Here is a 17,901-nt window from a genome sequence, read left to right as displayed (position 1 = left end):
TACCAGGATACTGGGCATCCTCAGCTGCACCCCAAACCTGACCCCAGGGTCAGGCAAGTCAGAGCAGGGGTGAGCAGCCCTACCTTCTTTCCTGGCTGTTCCTCAAACTTCCCTAATTCTCCCCGTTCCCCCAAACTCCCCTCAAAGTATAAGCAAAAGGAAAGTAAAAGATGACAAAAAAATTTGTAATCACAGTCGACTAACGTAGATGCAAAACAAGTGGGGAGGGGGAAAACCTCAACCCAGTCGCTGGAAGCCCCTTTCCACAGCCTGAGCCCTTCCCCAGCTCAGCCCTTCGGTAACGAGGTGTTAGCGAAAAGGGGGCTCCAACCCACAAAGGAGATGGGGGAACTTAAGCAGCGAGACACCCCCCACCTCTGGCGCCTCCTTCCCCGGCAGGTTATTTTTAATCGAAAAGGGAACCCCAGAGCGGAAAGGGCCCCTCTTTTTAGCCCCCTCTCTCAGGCTCTGGCCCCTCACCTTTCCCCAAAAGCCCCAGAGCCGGGTATAGGCAACCCCTCCCCAACGCCCTGCTTCCCCGGAGCCGAGTCACCCAAGTTTTCCCCCATCAGCAGCACTCCCGAAGGGGCCGGCCGCGGACGGGATGGGGAGCGGAGCCCCCAGGCCAGCTGCAGGGTGGGGAGCCCGGCGCTCGGGGCGGCAAGGGTCCCCGGGGCTACGGGCCCGGCCCGCCCTGCCCGGCTCTTCCCCCCACCCGCCTGCTTCCCCGCCCGCCGGCCTCCCTCCCTCCCGCTCCCCGCCGCCGGCCCCACGCGGCCCAGGCGGCCGCCGAGCACTTACCCAGAAGGGGTCTGAGCCATCGGCGCTGCAGAAGCCGCGGAGCGCCATGCGGCCGGCTCGGACACGGCGGGCAGCGGCGGACAGACTAGCCTGGCTGCTCGCGGCGGCGGCGGCGGCGGCGGCGGCGGCGAGGGAGGGAGGCAGCGGCGGAGGGAGCCGGGGCCGCAACGCCTCCTGGTTGGCCGGCGCGTCACGGGGATGCGGCGGCCCCGCCCCGCACGGCCCCGCCCCGCTCACCTCGTCCGGCCCGCTTGGGCCACGGCGTGAGGCTGCACCGTTGCCGGTCCGGCCGGTCGGCCCCGGACCCTCGGGCGCCCGATCCTAACCCCCATAGGAGGCCCCGGGAAGGCCGCTGCAGAGGCGGCCGCGACCTTTGCGCCTAGACCCCGCGACCAGTTTTCAAATCCTGCTGTAACAACAACGACGACGACAGCAATAGTAATAGAAACAACCGGGGGAAATAGAGTGTACTGATCAATCTATGAGCCAGGAGAGTGCCAGACACCGTAGCTGCGTCCTCATTGCACCCTCAACTGTTATGACTCCCTTTTCATGAAGGAAGAAAACAAGAGGCAGAGAGGTTTGAGTGACTTCTCCAGGGTCACCGGGCTTACCCAGCCTGCTGACTCCAGAGCTGATGCAGAAACAGTAGGAGGTGGATACTCTATTTAATCTACTCTTTACAGGTGGAGAAACTGGGGCTCAGAGAGGTGAAGCGACTTGCCCAAGGTCACACAGCTGGCAAGTGACAAAAGTGGGATTGGAACCCATGACCAGTCTGACTCCAGAGCACTCATAGCCTGAAGGCTCCAATCTCCAACCCAAACAGCTGTGTGCAAAGCAGCTTTGACATTTTCTCCACCTTTTCTGCAGCACTTAGGAAATAACCATGTTATTGATCCTTACCTTTGAAGTAAAGAAACTGAGGACTAGAGATACAGTAATAATTAACAAGCATTCACAGTCATGGGGCTTCCTAAGGCTGAGTTGTTAGCAATGAACATGAATTAACTTGTGTAATGCTCACAAGAACCCCAAGAGGTAAGTACTATTATTATCCCCATCTTGCAGCTGAGTAGACTGAGGCCCACTGAGGCAGAGTACTTTGTCAGGGATGTAGACCGTAAGTGGCTGAACCAAACTTTGAATCCAAGCTGACTGATCGGGAAGGGAGGAATCTATAATGCTAACCATCTTGCCATACTGTCTCTTCTTTTTTTTTTTTTTTTTTTTGCAGTAAGCGGGCCTCTCACTGTTGTGGCCTCTCCCGTTGCAGAGCACAGGCTCCGGACGCACAGGCTCAGCGGCTATGGCTCACGGGCCTAGCCACTCCACGGCATGTGGGATCTTCCCGGACCAGGGCACGAACCCGTGTCCCCTGCATCCGCAGGCAGACTCTCAACCACTGCACCATCAGGGAAGCCCACTGTCTCTTTTTAATATACAGGCAGCCAGTGACAGAAGCTGGGCCTGGGGCCTGAGAGTCAAAGCTTTCCTCCTTAATCCCCTGCCTGATGTATGGTTTCCATTACATACTCACACACACACCAGCTGCACCAAATAAAACAGGAACAGTGATTGAACTTGAGACCGCCCCCCCTCCCCCTGCCACTGCCCTGCCATGGACCTAGTGAGGGAGGGAAGGAGATAGGATTGTTTTCTGTGATTTTTTTTTTTTTTGGCCCAGGTTCCCCTCAGGGTAAGTGAGTTTTTATAGGATAATTACTTTCAGGTTATAATGCTCTTTGGGCTGTTGCTTTGACATTTATACATTTAACAAATACTTACTGAGCATTTACTGTACACCAGGTCTTGCTGGAAGCAAGACAAAGTTGCTCCTCTTATGGAGCTTAAAGTGTTGGGGTTTCTTGCGGGGGTGGGGGGTTAAAGTGGTTTTTTTTAATGGGAGGGGAACAGGTTAATCAAATAATCACATAAAGTGTATTTACAGCTGTGATAAAAGCTAGGAAGAAAAAGTGGGAGTAAGAGGGGTTTAAAGGGTCCTGGCCTACTGGCAGTGGAATTCAGAAGGCTTCCTGGAGGAAGGGTCTTTTGAACTGGGCTACAAGTAATGAGTCTGGTTTCATGAGGCCTGGGCTGTGTTCTGGGATGAAGAAAACAGCTTATGGAAAACCATGAAGCAGGACAGAGCAAGTCCCTGGAGGAACCTGAAGACAGTCTGGGTGGCAGGAATCAGAGACAGAAGCAGAAGGGACTCATCTGGGGCAGGAGGAATCAGGAGGGGCCAGAGCACGCAAGATCTAGTTGGCTAGAGGAGGGGTTTCAGCCTGGCCCCATGAGTGATGGGAAGCCATTTGTGGATTTTAAGCGGGGTACGAGATGGTCAGATTTCTTTCCATTTTTATTCAAATTCTTTATTCATCCATTGTTTCAACAAATATTTATTTTTATGAAAAGGTGCTCAACATCATTAGTCATCAGGGAAATGCAAGTAAAATCCCAGTGAAATTCCATTACACACCCACCAGAATGACTGCAATGAAAAGGCCAAGTGTTGGCAAAGATGCGGAACAACCGAAACTCACCCTCTGTTAGTGGAAGTGTAAATTGGTTCAACCACTTTGGAAAACCGTTTGGCAATTTTTGCTAAAGCTAAACATACAACTACACGGTGACACAGCAATTCCACTCCTTTCCCAGAGAAAGGAGTGCTTTTGTCCATCAAAAGACATCTACCAAAAATGTCCAGAACAGCTTTATTCAAATAGCCCAAAACTAGAAACAACCTGACTGTCCATCAATAGTCAAAAGGATGAATAAATTGTGATGTGACACAGCAAAAAAATAAAAAGGATCAAACTACTAATGCATGTAACATTATGGACAAATCTCACGACACATAATAAGGAGCAAAAGAAGCCAAACATGAAAGAGTACATTTTTCATGATCCCATTTAGATGAAGTTCAAGCACAGGCAAAAACTAATAAATGTTGATTGATGTCAGAATAGTGGTTACCTTTAGGGAGTGTGATTAGGACGAGGTACAAGAGAGCCTGCTGGAGAGCTGGAAATGTTCTATAATTTGATCTGGTGGTCATTAGATGGTTTACACACACACACATTTTAAAATTTATTGAGCTGGACACTTAAGTTTGCTCTGCTTTGCTTTGTAAAAGTTATACCTTAGGGAATTCCCTGGCGATCCAATGGTTAGGACTCTGTGCTGCCACTGCAGGGGGCACAGGTTCGATCCCTGGTCGAGGAACTAAGATCCCACATGCCACACGGTGCAGCCAAAAAAAAAAAAAAAGTTATACGTTACACGAAATTTTGAAGTAGAAAATAAATAAATAAAATAAAAATACTTATTGGGGCCTACCATGTAGGTGCTGTAGACACTTCGGTAAAGAAAACAAAGATCTCTGCCTTCGTGAGAAGCAAGCAGATGGCAGACCAAGTGAATGAGGATACCGTTTTCCAGGAGCAGAAGCAGAAGGTTAGAGGGATGAGATAACTTGCCCATGATCCCACAGCTGGGATGTGGCAGAGAAGAGACTCAGCCTTGCTTTAACCACCAAACCCTCTCCGCACTTCTTTTTCAGCCACAGACTCATAAGTCTTCCCCTCCCCTTCTTTCCAAGCCCCTTCCTTCCCACCTGTGGATCAAGTACAGTAATGAACACCCTCAGACTCAGCAGCTCTGAGCCCTGGGCCAAACCCACTCAATGAAAACAAACAAAATAAATTGATGGTGAAAATGCGGGATCTGGATTTCAAGCATCAGCAGCCCTCATAGACCATGAGTTGAGTGAATCATATATCAAGAATGCCAGAGTGATCCTTTTTGTTTTTCCCTGAAATCAGAGTACCGTGTTCCTGTTCATTTACTTCACAGGACTTTTCACTATTTGTAATCATCTAATTTACTTGCTCCATACAGGCCTCCCCAGCCATACTGGAATCTTCCAGCTACTGCTGTCTCTCACCTGGACTGCTGTAACAGCCTCCTGCCTGGTCTCCCTATCCCTGTCCCTCCCCACTGCAATCAGAGCTCAACACAGCAAACCAGAGGAGTCCTATTAAAGCAAGGAAGCAACACCCCTGCATAAAGCCCCCCTGGCCTCCTATCGTGCTTAGTACAAAATCCTACTGGATGTGATCCAACAATTCCATTTCTGGGTAGACCCCCAAAAGAAGTAAAAGCAGGAACTTGAAAAGATATTTCCACACCCATGTTCATAGCAGCATTGTTCACAATAGCCAGGAAGTGAAAGCAGCCCAGCTGTCCAACAATAGATGAATAGATAAAGAAAACGTCGTCTATACATGTAATGGAATATTATTCAGCCTTAAAAAGGAAAGACATTTTGACACATGCTACAAGGGTGAACTTTGAAGACATTATGCCAAGTGAAATAAGACAGTCATAAAAGGAGAAATATTGTTTGCGTCCACTTATATGAAGTTCCCAGAGTAGTCAAGTTCAAACAGACAGACAATAGAATGATGGTTGCCAAGGGTGAGGTGGGAGATGGGGACTTAGTGTTTAATGGGATTAGAGTTTCCATCTGAGAAGAAGAAAAAGTTCTGGAGGCAGATGGTGGGGACAGTTGGACAACAGTATGAGTATAATTAATGCCACAGAACTAGACACTTAAAAATGGTCAAGGGCTTCCCTGGTGGCGCAGTGGTTGAGAGTCCACCTGCCGATGCAGGGGACACGGGTTCGTGCCCCGGTCCGGGAGGATCCCACATGCCGCGGAGCGGCTGGGCCCGTGAGCCATGGCCGCTGAGCCTGCGTGTCCGGAGCCTGTGCTCTGCAACGGGAGAGGCCACAACAGTGAGAGGCCCAAGTACCGCAAAAAAAAAAAAGGTCAAGGTGGTAAATTTTATGTTGTGTACATTTTACCACAATAAAAAAATATATGAAAAAAGAAAGCAAAGTGGAGTGGTTTTAAAAACAAATTCTACTAGGCCTCTATGATATGGTCCTTGCCCATCCCCAATGTCATCTTGAACCCCTTTGTCCTCGGTCGCTGTGCTGCTGCAGCCACACTGAGAGCTTTGTTTCTTGAACACCCCAAGCCCATCCCACCTCCAAATCTTTCCGCCTGCCAATCACTCTGCCTGGAACCCTCAGCCTCCAAAGCTTCAAGTAGCCTGGGCTCCCTGCTTGCCCAGCCTCAGCTTGAATGCCATCTCCTTAGAGAGGCTTCCCTACTTCATTTACCTCGAGTAGCCACCATCCCCTCATCTCACCCCTGTTCTAACATGATCTGAATTTTTTAAAAATTGTCTTTTACCCTTCCTTTCCCCAATTATTCCTGCCAGACTCTCAAGTTCTTTTTATTTATTTATGTATTTATCTGGCTGCATCGGGTCTTAGCTGCAGCACATGGGATCTTTAGTTGTGGCATGTGGGATATTTAGTTGTGGCATGCGGGATCTAGTTCCCTGACCAGGGGTCGAACCCTGACCCCTGCATTGAGAGTGCAGAGTCTCAGCCACTGGACCACTAGGGAAGTTCCTGAAAATTTTTAATTGGTTCTTCTTCCTCCTGGGATAAGAGCATGACCTTATCTTCCTTCACAATTCAATCAGCAAATATTTATTGCCAAACAGTGTTCTGGGCAGGAGATGGCAAACTACCACCAGGCCACTTGTTTGTATAAATAAAGTTTTATTGGAACACAGCCCCACACGTCCTTTTATGTATTTTATTTTTTAATACTCTATGGAATTATTTCTTTTTTTTTTTTGGCTGCGTTGGGTCTCTGTTCCTGTGTATGGGCTTTCTCTAGTTGTGGCTCACGGGCTCTAGAGCTCAGGCTCAGTAGTTGTGGTGCATGGGCTTAGATGCTCCGAGACATGCGGGATCTTCCTGGACCAGGGCTTGAACCCATGTCCCCTGCATTGACAGGTGGATTGTTAACTGCTGCACCACCAGGGAAGTCCCCTTTTATGTATTTTTCATGGCTGTTTTCACACTACAACCTTGGAACTGGGTAGTTGCAACAGAGACCGCGTGACCAAAAAGCCTAAAATGTTTACTGCCTTGCTGTTTACCTGAAAAATTGTACTGACCTCTGGTCTAGGAGTTTGGCCTACATCAGGGAGCAAATCATACCAAAATCCCCTGCCCACACTGTGGAGCTGAGATTCTGGTGGGAGAGACAAAGAGATTTACCCGTTTACAAGATAAATAGGACAGAGTTTAATATAGATGACTTAGAATAGTTAAATGCTGAGAAGAAAAATGTACAGTATGGTTCAGGAGGGTGGATATCTAGACTGAGTGATCAGGGAAGACGGGCCAAGGAGGTGGCATTTAAGTAAATGTACGAAGGGAGAGTGGATTTGGGGGGAGCACTAAATCAAAGGCCTCGGCTGAGACATGACAGCCAAGCTTGGGGAAGAGCAGGGAACCCAGGGGGGTTGGAATGGAGATGCAGCCAGTTCACATAGGGCCTCGTAGGCCCCAGCGACGACTTGGTTATCCTTGGAGTGAAGCAGGAGGTCACGGGAGGGAATTGAGCAGAGGATCTGGTGTGACTAGATTTTATCAGCATCACTTGGGCTGCTGGGTGAAAAATAGACTGTGATGAAGAACGTCACCTGCCATATCAGTAAACAAAGGATGTTGTGGCCATCAAGCCATCAGCCCCTGCAGCCACCTCCAACTGTGCACCCAAGGTGCCTATCAAAGGAATGGTTTCAGTGAGCTCAGATTCTTGCATCTTCCCATGCATAGAGAAGCACTAAATTCATCGACTTGAGATGCCTGGTTTTCTCTGATTAACAGTAACCTTGTGATGATCCAACTACCTGGCTTTTGTTGCAAAAACTCCTGTGTATCCTGGCTCCTCCCTTACCTCTTCGGAGCAGGCCCTCAGAGCTATCTGGAGAGGCTGGCTCCCAGGCTTGAGTCCTCAGAAAGTCCATTGAATAAAACATAATTCTCAGCTTTTAGGCTGTTCATTTTTTGTCAGTCGACAAGATCATGGGCTGGGCAGGGAGGGGTGGAAGCAGGGCTAGCAGCTGGGAAGCTCAAAGAGGTCTAGGAGTAAAAGGGCTAATATCAGCCTGGACTGCCAAGTGGACCCAGGGTCCTGTTTTTCCGAAACTACAGCGTTCAATAATTGTGGACCACGGTATTCAGAACACCATTATCTGAAGATCTGTGTCTGGCCTGGAACTCAAGGCAGCTTCTCAGCGTCTGAGTTCCAGGAGAGAGAAAGGCATGTCATTGGTACTCATAGAATTTCAAACTGCAAATTTTCTACAATTTTAGAGAACAAAGTTTCTCAGCAAGTAAGAAAGTAGTGGTCACTCAAGAGGCGGGGTACTATGGCACTTTAAAGCTGTGAGTGTCCTTGGAAGAAATACTATTTTCTGTTAACTTTGCAGCCAGCTTTATCATGTCTGTTACCCCAGCCTGAAGAATGGCCTGGCTGAGTTTTGGATCTCTCAGTCCGATCCAATTTTTACTTTCCTACAATTAAGGATCATGTACTACATTTAGTAGTTTCGTCTCTTAAGTGTCTTTTAATCTAGAATACTCCCCACTCTTATATATTATATATAAAACATTGTCCCGTTGAGGAGAGCAAGACAATTATACTGTAGAATACCCCGCATTCTGGATTTCTCCTTTTCTGTTTCTTCATTGACGTGGTTTACTGCGTTCCTCTGTCCCCTATATTTTCTGTAAACGTTAGATCTAAAGGCTTGATTGGATTCAGGTTAGTATACATTCTTCCTGGAATAGGAGCTACTGGGTGAGGGGGTATTGACTGCAAGGGAACATGAGGGAACTTTCTGGAATGATGGAAATTTTCTATGTCTTGAATGCAGTGGAAATTAGGTGTATACGTGTCAGAACCCATCATCAAAGTGGATACTTCAAATAGGTGCATTTTATTAAACTATATCTGTATAAAACATATCTTTATGAAATTATGTCTCAATAGAGAAGAAAGAGAATCTGTTTAGATCTCAGCTTCTGTGTGTTCTCTCTCCTAGAGCTAAGATGCCTGAGAAAGGGCCTGCGTCCAAGGTGTTCCCGCCTTCACGACTGTCCTTCCTCCGCTTTGTAAAAGCAAGGCAAATGCTTCTCAGTCATCTTGAAACTTACTAAGGCATGTTGTGCTGTGGTGTAAAAACCTGGATGCCGAACAACAGCATAAAGATAATAGTGTGTGGTTAGAAAAGGCAATGTCCCTAAGGACTGGGTAACAAATCCTTTTGCAATTTGGATGATTTCCTATTTGCTTCCAACCAACATGAAGGAGGCACTGCAAGACTTGTTGGATAATAGATTATTAAAAAAATTTCTGGTAATGAATCATAATGTGATGTGTGGCAAATAGGCATTCAAACACGGGTGACCTTGGGGACTTCCCTGGTGGTGCAGTGGATAAGACTCCGCGCTCCCAGTGCAGGGGGCCCGGGTTCGATCACTGGTCAGGGAACCAGATCCCACATGCCGCAACTAAGAGTTCACATGCCACAACTAAGGAGTCCACCTGCTGCAACTGAGACCCGGTGCAACTAAATAAATATATAAATATTTTTTTAAAAAACATGGGTGACCTTGAATTACTTGGCTGTGACAAAATTTCCATTCCAGTCTCCTGTTTATGTGAAAAACACTTCTCAGTATTTAATTTATAAAAGCAAAAAAAAAAAAAAAAAAGGAATAGAGCTTCGCTTCCTCTAAACTCTATCCCATTCCACCAATAAATAATATTTATCCACAGACAGATGGCCACCCCCCAAAAAAACACCAAAAAATAACTAGCCCATCCATCTCATTAAAAGACTCATTTAGAATAAAACATACTTTTCAATGTATAACAATTACTGATCAAAATGTGGTATATTTATGTTGTTTTGATCAATTATATTCAAATAATAGTTGTAATGATAATTTAGAGAAAAATTTTAACACTTAGAGCCTTTTTTAAAAATTTAATTCTATTTATTTTTTATACAGCAGGTTCTTATTAGTTATCCATTGAACACTTAGAGCCTTATGAACATAGGATACTCTTCAAAATTAGAGTCTTAGGGAAATAGGACATTAATATATATATATATACACATATATATTAACATAACTTACAAGCTTTTTGTTGCAGAGAAGTATGATCTGGTGATTAATTTTAAAACTTTTCACATATCAAGATTAGGATAGAAGTCTGTGGGAGAAATAGAATGGAAATACAAGTTCAAGGAGAAAAAAAAAAGGTAAAATAAAACTTCCAGTTGTTAAAAGCCTGTTGTGTTTTTTTCTCTACAAAATTTTCCATTTATTTCCATGATGGTGTGGATTATGTTCATGGATTTTTTAAAATAAATGATGATAGGTATATTTAAAAGTATGAAGTAAAATTATATTCTAAAATATCAATATTTATAATAACTAGGAAATTAAGACTGCAACTATTTAAACTTACAATAAACAAATTTTAGGGACTTCCTTGGTTGGGCAGTGGTTAACAATCCACCTGCCAATGCAGGGGACATGGGTTCGAGCCCTGGTCCGGGAAGATCCCACATGCCACAGAGCAACTAAGCCTGCGTGCCACAACTACTGAGGCCCGCGTGCCTAGAGCCCATGCTCCGCCACAAGAGAAGCCACCACAATGAGAAGCCCGTGCACCGCAATGAAGAGTAGCCCCCGCTCGCCACAACTAGAGAAAGCCCGTGCACAGCAACGAAGACCCCACGCAGCCAAAAATAAATAAATAAATAAATTTATTTATTAAAAAAAAATTTTAGATGTCAAGTTAAAAATATTCAAGGGGTACAGAGTTCTTAGAAATTCTTTAAGAAGAAACACAAGTAAAATACTTGAAGATCACTAAACAAGACCTTTTGTCCATCTCCTGAGCAGAAACCATGTGCAGGCAAAATGCTCAAGATCAAGACTGACAGGTCCCTGCTCTCATGAGATAACATAGTAATAAACAAATATAACAAAGGAAGAAAAACAGCCAGTTTCAGGAGTTGATACTTTGAAGAGTGCAATAAATATAATAGACTGTTCCTTGGATAAGGATGAGGGTGGGGGTGGAGGGACAGGGGAAGTTGGGTTGGTCAGGGTCTCACAAAGTAAGGGACATTTGAACTGAAACCTGAAGTGAGGATGTCAGCAACCAGAAAACCCAGGAAAGAGAGATTCAGGCTGAGGAAACAGCAAGTGCAAAGGTCCTGTGGCAGAAACAAGCTTGGTGTGTTCCAGGAATAGAAAGAAGATGCTTGTGGCTGGAGCATGGTGAGCCAGGGGGAGTGCAGGAAAGGTAAGCTGGGGTGTTGTAGGCTGTGCTGTGGAGTCTGAATTTTATCCTGAAGACAATAGGAACCCTTTAGAACAGAGTTTCTCAACTTCTGAGTTTCTCAATGTCCTATTGACATTTGGTCCAGATAATTCTTTGTTGTGGGGGCTGTCCTGAGCATCGTAGGATGTTTGACAGCATCCCTGTCCACTACGCATTAGATGCCAGTAGCCTCCTCATCTCAAAATCCATGTGACAACCAAAAATGTCTCCAGACATCACCAAATATCCTTTGTGGGAGGATACGTCCCTATAATGGGAGGCTACGCACCCACCAGAAACAGTTATGCTGGTCTATAGCTGATGAACAGGAAAACACTCATGACCCCAGTAAGTCATGACAAATTAAACACTTTTTCTCTCTGCTCCCTCCCATAACCTCCCTGAAATGACCACAGAGGAATAAGAAAGGTTAAACTAATGAGGAAAAAGAGAATAGGAGAGGAAACAACATTCGATGAAGAATGTTGACAAAATTTCAGAAGATAGAAAACAGGTGGGAAGTGAATTAGCCAAACACAGAGGCGGAGGCCAAGAACGAAGCTAATCCCCAGTGGACAAACCAGAGGAATCTGAGAAACCGAAAATGCCCATCATATATGGAGGCTGGGGTGAGTTGGGACCAAAAGCTGAAGAACTGTGTGGAAGTCAGTATAAGGAGAGGGTGGATTCTTCCACCCAATAGAGCAGGTGACTCTATCTTTCCAGCCACAGCATAAGACAGGAAGTTTTAGAGAGTCTAGATTTGGGAAGGGGCAGAGTAGAGGATGGAGTGAGTCATGAAACTGAAAACAGGAGGATGAAGTGAGAGTGTACCTAGAAATGGTGAGACTTCCAAGCTCCCAACCCCACTTGGCTCCCATAATGATGACAGTCAGGCTTAGACCTCTGAAATAGTCAACACAGGCTCAGTTATGCTGCAGTAACAAAAAATTCCTAAATCTCAGTGGTATAAAACAACGTTAGTGTATTGTTTGCTAAAGTTTTATGTCCCTGTGGGTTGTGTTCACTCAGTTTCTTGGAGCAGCCATGATCTGAAGGGGGGTGATCATCACACCAAAGGGAAAAGAGAGGTTCAGAGTCCTGCTTAGAGTGATATGTCAATTTTTTTTTGGATGAAATTTATATAACATTAAAGTCACCATTTCAAAATGAACAATTCACCGGTATTTAGTACATTCTCAGTGTTGTGTAACCACCAACTCTATTTAGCTTCAAGTCATTGTCATCATCCCAAAAGGAAACCCATACACATAAGCAGTTGTTTCCCAGGCTCCTCTCCCCCTGCCTCTGCAACCATCCATCTGAATTCTGTCCCTATGGATTGACCTATTCTGGATTATTCTGTATGCAGGTAATCCTCATTATATGTGGATTCCAAATTTCTGAATTTGTCTTCCTACATTAACTTATTTGTAATTTCAAAATCGAAAGACTTCGCTGGTGGTCCATTGGGTAAGACTCTGTGCTCCCAATGCAGGGGGCCCAGGTCCCATCCCTGGTTGGAGAACTAGATCCCGCATGCCGCAAATGAGTCTGCATGCCTCAACTAAGAAGTCCGCATGCTGCAACTAAAAAGTCCGCATGCTGCAACAAAGATCCCATGAGCCACAACTAAGACCCGGCACAGCCAAAATAAATAAATACATAAAAGAAATCTTTTTAAAAAATTGATAGTTGTGGATTTTCCTGGTCATTGGTGGAGCAACAAATTTGAGTTGCTCTACATGCATGTTACCAGCTGAGGATGAAAGAGGCAACACCCTTCTTATTTCAGCTCTCATACTCTAAGCAAGTGTTCATGTATATTTTGTGCCACATTTTGCATTTTCGTGCCTTCTGTTTGTGATTTAGCTGTTTAAAATAGTCCCAGGTATAGTGCTGAAGTGCTGGCTAGTGTTCCAAGAAAGTACATGTGTTAGGTAAGCTTTGTTCATGCATGAGTTTTAGTGCTGTTGGCTGTGAGTTCAATGTTAATGAACCAACAATATGTATTAAATAAGAATTAAAATTTTTTTTTTTTATTTTTGGCTCTGCCGCACGGCTTGCAGGATCTTAGTTCCCTGACCAGGGATCGAACCTGAGCCCTCGGCAATGAAAGCACAGAGTCCTAACTATTGGACTGCCAGGGAATTCCCTGAATAAGATTTCTTTAAACAGAAGCACATATAAATCAAGATTATGTGTTGATTGGTTCATGAAAATGTTGTGACCAGAGGTTCACAGGAACCTTATTTCCCTAGAAGCAGCGATTCCATATTCAATAACTAAGTGTTCCCAGAGACGTTGTAGAACATATCTACCATGAATAATGAAAATCGTCAAATGGAATTTGTAAACGGAATCATACATTATGTGACCTTTTGTCTGTCTTCTTTCACATAGCAAAATATTTTTGAGGTTCATCCACATTGTAGCAAGTACCTGCATTTCATTCCTTTCAATGGCTGACTAATATTTCATTGTATGGATATACCGCACATTGTTCAGCCATTCATCAGTTGAACATTTGGACTGTTTCCATCTTTTGGCTATTGTGAATAGTGATGCTGTCAATATATGTGTACACACATTTTACCAGCCAAAGACTCCAGTCATCTGAGAAAAGCTTTTATTACGAAAGACAACTCTAAAACAAGCAGGAAAATGGGATTTGGAGAAACAGTGACAATGAGAGGAATGAAGTAAACTTCTAAAAAGCTGCCATACGCAGTGGTTGAGAGTCCGCCTGCCGATGCAGGAGACACGGGTTCGTGCCCCGGTCTGGGGAAGATCCCACATGCCGCGGAGCGGCTTGGCCCGTGAGCCATGGCCGCTGAGCCTGCGTGTCCAGAGCCTGTGCTCCACAACGGGAGAGGCCACAACAGTGAGAGGCCCGTGTACCACACACACAAAAAAACATCTGCCATAAATCTGCCATAAACTCTTAGAGAGATAATAGATGATATAGCATTCATGGAACAGAACAGGCTACCTTTTTTTAAAATTAAAATGTATTTATTCATTTTTCTTTCCAGTGTTAAGATGTAATTGATATACAGCACTGTATAAATTTAAGTTGTAAAGAATAAGATATCTTTTAAAAGGAATATTCAGGGAACAACAACAAAAAAGAGCTCTTGGAAATCAAGAAACTAAGAAGTAAAAAATATTCAATGAAACAAGAGGAAGAAAAAAATTGAAGAAGTCTTCCAGAGAGAAGAGGAAATAAAGAACATTAGAAGACCACAACGGAAGGTCCAATATCCAAATAATAAGAATTTGAGAAAAATAGAACTGGGAAAACAAGGGAGAGAAAATTATCAAGAAAATAATAATTAAAAAAAAAATTTCTGAACTGACAGAAGTGATAATTTTTTAGAGTGGTATACTGGAGTATTTAAGGTGAAATGTCATGATCTCTGTAACTTACTTTTAAAATATTTCAGCAAATCACAATACGATACCAGAAGACTGTAATAAAAAGGACAACATCAGAAACAGATATGGGTTGTAGTTTGCCTTCCTTCTTTCCAATTCATGTCTAGCTTCCCCCGCCCCCACAACTTCTGGCCTTGCTGATCTCCAGCAACTTTAGGCCCGTTGAATTCTCCACCAGCGTCTACAGTTTTATAAGACTTAATCTCAATAATAAATCTCTTATTATGAGTTGTAAGGACTCATACTGGTTCTGCTTCCCTGTTCAAACCCTAATTGATGTAAGTATGGCACTAATTATCTGAGGAAAGGTGGCTGCTTATGAATAGATGCTACTGCAAGCACAGTCTCTGAAAGGCCTCACCAGCCACTAGTAACAGGTCGAATTTGGAGGGAGGGGTTTGGAGGTCCAGTGGTAGGCAGAATTTTCACTTATTTGTTTGTTTGCAATTTTTTGTTTACCTTGTGATTGTATACATTTAAAAAACACATGCTAATGGTAAAATATAACATGTATCCAGAAAAAGTGCTGGAGGTAGAGTAGGTAGTGGTATCTCATTGTGGTTTCAATTTGCATTTCCCTGATTACAAATGAAGCTGAGTACTTTTTTTAAAAAAAATTATTAGCCAAATCAATTTCTTCCTTTTTGCAAGGGCATCTTAAAGTCTTTTGCCATTTTTCTATCAACTGTCTTTTTCTTAATGATTTGAGGGAGCTCTATTTAGTCTAGGTATAAATGCTTTGCCATTTACATGTATTTCAAATATCTTCTACTAGTCCATGGATTTTTTTGACCCTCTTCTGAAGAGGTTTCTTTTTTTTTTTTTTTTTGCGGTACACGGACCTCTCACTGTTGTGGCCTCTCCCGTTGTGGAGCACAGGCTCCGGATGCGCAGGCTCAGCGGCCATGGCTCACGGGCCCAGCCGCTCTGCAGCATGTGGGATCTTCCCGGACCGGGGCACAAACCCGCGTCCCCTGCACCGGCAGGCAGATTCTCAACCACTGCGCCACCAGGGAAGCCCTGAAGAGGTTTCTTTTGATGAAATGTGTATTTCCTCTTGGTATGGCCTGGGTGTTTGTGTCCCCCCACGCCCCTCAAATCCATATGTTGAAATTCAAATCCCCCGTGTGATGGTATTAGGAGGTGGGGTCTTCGAGAGATGATTAGGTCATGAGGATGGAGCTCTCATGAATGAGATTAATGCCTTTATAAAAGAGACCCCAAAACAAAAACAAAACAAACAAACAAAAAGATTAGCTTTGGGACTTCCCTGGCAGTCCAGTGGTTAAGACTCTGTGCTTCCACTGCAGGGGGTGCAGGTTCGATCCCTGGTCTGGGAACTAAGATCCCACATGCCGCGTGGCACGGCCAAAACAAAAAGCAGAACAAAACAAAAGATTAAAAGAGAACCCAGAGAGCTCCTTTGCCCCCTTCCACCATGTAAGGACGCGGTGAGAAGGCACCAGCTATCAACCAGGAAGAGGACCCTCACCAGAACGTGACCGTGCTGGCACCTTGATCTTGAACTCCCCAGCCTCCTGCACTGTGAGAAATCAATTTCTGTTGTTTATAAGACCAGGGATCGAACCCAGTCTGTGGTATTTTGTTATAGCAGTCTGAGCAGATAAGACACCTCTTCTCTCAACATAAATGCCATAGACTCTGGATCTTTTTTTACAAACTCTCTCACGAGACTCTTGCGGGCAAGGTAAGAAGACACAGGCCCAGTGACTGTGTTACCTGAGTTCAGAGGCTGGGTCTGCAAAGTCCACAGGCACTGATAAAGAGGTCTGTGGGGAAACGTTCTCAGTGTCACACTCTGTTCTCTGCAGTCCTATTTTAAATTTGTGATCATCATTTATTAAGTTACAAAGATCCAGGCCCTGTGCTAAGAACTTTATATACTTGGCCTATTTTCTCTTTTTCACTCCCCCCAGTTACCAGAGCCCATGTATCCATCAGTCATAGAAGGCACAGTCTAAGGCCACGATACGTTGAAGGCCCTGGGATAATGTTTTACTTATTTTATCAGAAGAAAAATAAATAAATATAACCCTGCCTTTATTATATTTGTCTTTATACCAACACCATCATAAAATATAGTTTTAGATTTGTGTGTGTGTGTGTGTAAGAATGTGTCCCAGCCAGCAACCTTATAAGGTGGGCACTATTGTTATATAATTTATTCAAGGGAGGAAACTAAAGTCTGAGAAGTGACTTAGCCCAGGTCAGACAGCTGGAAAGTGTGGGAACAGAGAGTTGAACTTAAGCCTGGGGAACCCTAAAGCTTTTACGCTTGGCCACTAAACTAAAGGGTCCCCAGGTCAACACTGTCACATCCAGGGGGTGTGTCTGGCTGCAGCAGGGGAGGTTTACCCTGGAAGAAGTCTTAGAGGAGATTTGATACAGTCTTCAAATATTTTAAGAGCTGTCACATGGAAAAAGGATTAGCCCAGTTTTTTTTGTGGCTCCTGAGAATGGAGTCGGGATAGGTGGGGTGGGGTTATAGGAAAGCAGATTTTGACCCAGTCACCTGTCAGTAGCAATTTATCCTGAAAACCATAGGAGGGAAGCTTGACCCCTGTCCGTGACAAGGAAAGAATTAAGAACAAAGCAGGGGCTTCCCTGGTGGCGCAGTGGTTGAGAGTCCGCCTGCCGATGCAGGGGACACGGGTTCGTGCCCCAGTGCGGGAAGATCCCACACGCCGCGGAGCGGCTGGGCCCGTGAGCCATGGCCTCTGCGCCTGCGCGTCCGGAGCCTGTGCTCCGCAACGGGAGAGGCCACAACAGTGAGAGGCCCGCATACCGAAAAAAAAAAAAAAAAAACCAAACACACACACACACAGAGAGAACAAAGCAGTGTTGGAGAGGATTACTGCCTTGGGAAGGGAGTTGGAGGAGAATGAGATGTTTACATCCCTTTAACATTAAGATTCTACACTTGCAGATATTAGAGGTTCAGCAAGTGTAGATGAGTTGGGATCCTCCCCACCGCCACCCCGATTTCACCAATCTTTAGCGAGCCCTCTCACGCACTCTTAGTGGGAGTCTAAATGGAAACAGTCTTTTTGGAAGAGCTATTGGCAGTATCTATTAATATTGAGACTTTCCATAACTTTTGACTTAGCAATTCTGTATGGAAGAATCTCTACTATGACATAAGTGCACAAATGTGCAAAGATATTTGCCCAAGGATGTTTACTGCAGCGTGTTTAGAATAATTAGGTTTGCAGAAGGTTTACAACAGCCAAGTGTTCATCAGAAGGGGACTGGTTAAATGAGTGATGAAACTAATACAACATTGTTAATTATGGACAATTAATTATGGACAATTATTTGACATTGTAATTATTGTCAACTATACTTCAATATAAAAA

General features: G+C 44.6%; 1 protein-coding gene and 1 pseudogene across 2 annotated transcripts in view; one reads left to right on the top strand and one right to left on the bottom strand.

Annotated features, from left to right (window-relative positions):
- The window catches only part of ABCC1 (ATP binding cassette subfamily C member 1 (ABCC1 blood group)), a 133,443-nt gene extending 132,518 nt beyond the window's left edge, over positions 1-925 (bottom strand). Inside the window, exon 1 of one of the 2 annotated variants that reach the window (XM_067012930.1) lies at positions 802-925. In XM_067012930.1, coding sequence (XP_066869031.1) covers positions 802-849 — 48 coding nt within the window. In that variant the 5' untranslated portion in view covers positions 850-925. The remainder of the gene's footprint in view (positions 1-801) is intronic. The other variant, XM_059038298.2, reaches the window with a different exon arrangement.
- Positions 848-17,901, top strand: part of LOC131741602 (transforming protein RhoA pseudogene) — a 31,415-nt pseudogene continuing 14,361 nt past the window's right edge.

Source organism: Kogia breviceps, chromosome 14, assembly GCF_026419965.1.
Source record: "Kogia breviceps isolate mKogBre1 chromosome 14, mKogBre1 haplotype 1, whole genome shotgun sequence".
Taxonomy (NCBI): domain Eukaryota; kingdom Metazoa; phylum Chordata; class Mammalia; order Artiodactyla; family Physeteridae; genus Kogia; species Kogia breviceps.
The sequence above is the reverse complement of the archived record's forward strand: the minus strand, read 5'-3'. Positions and strand labels throughout refer to the sequence as shown.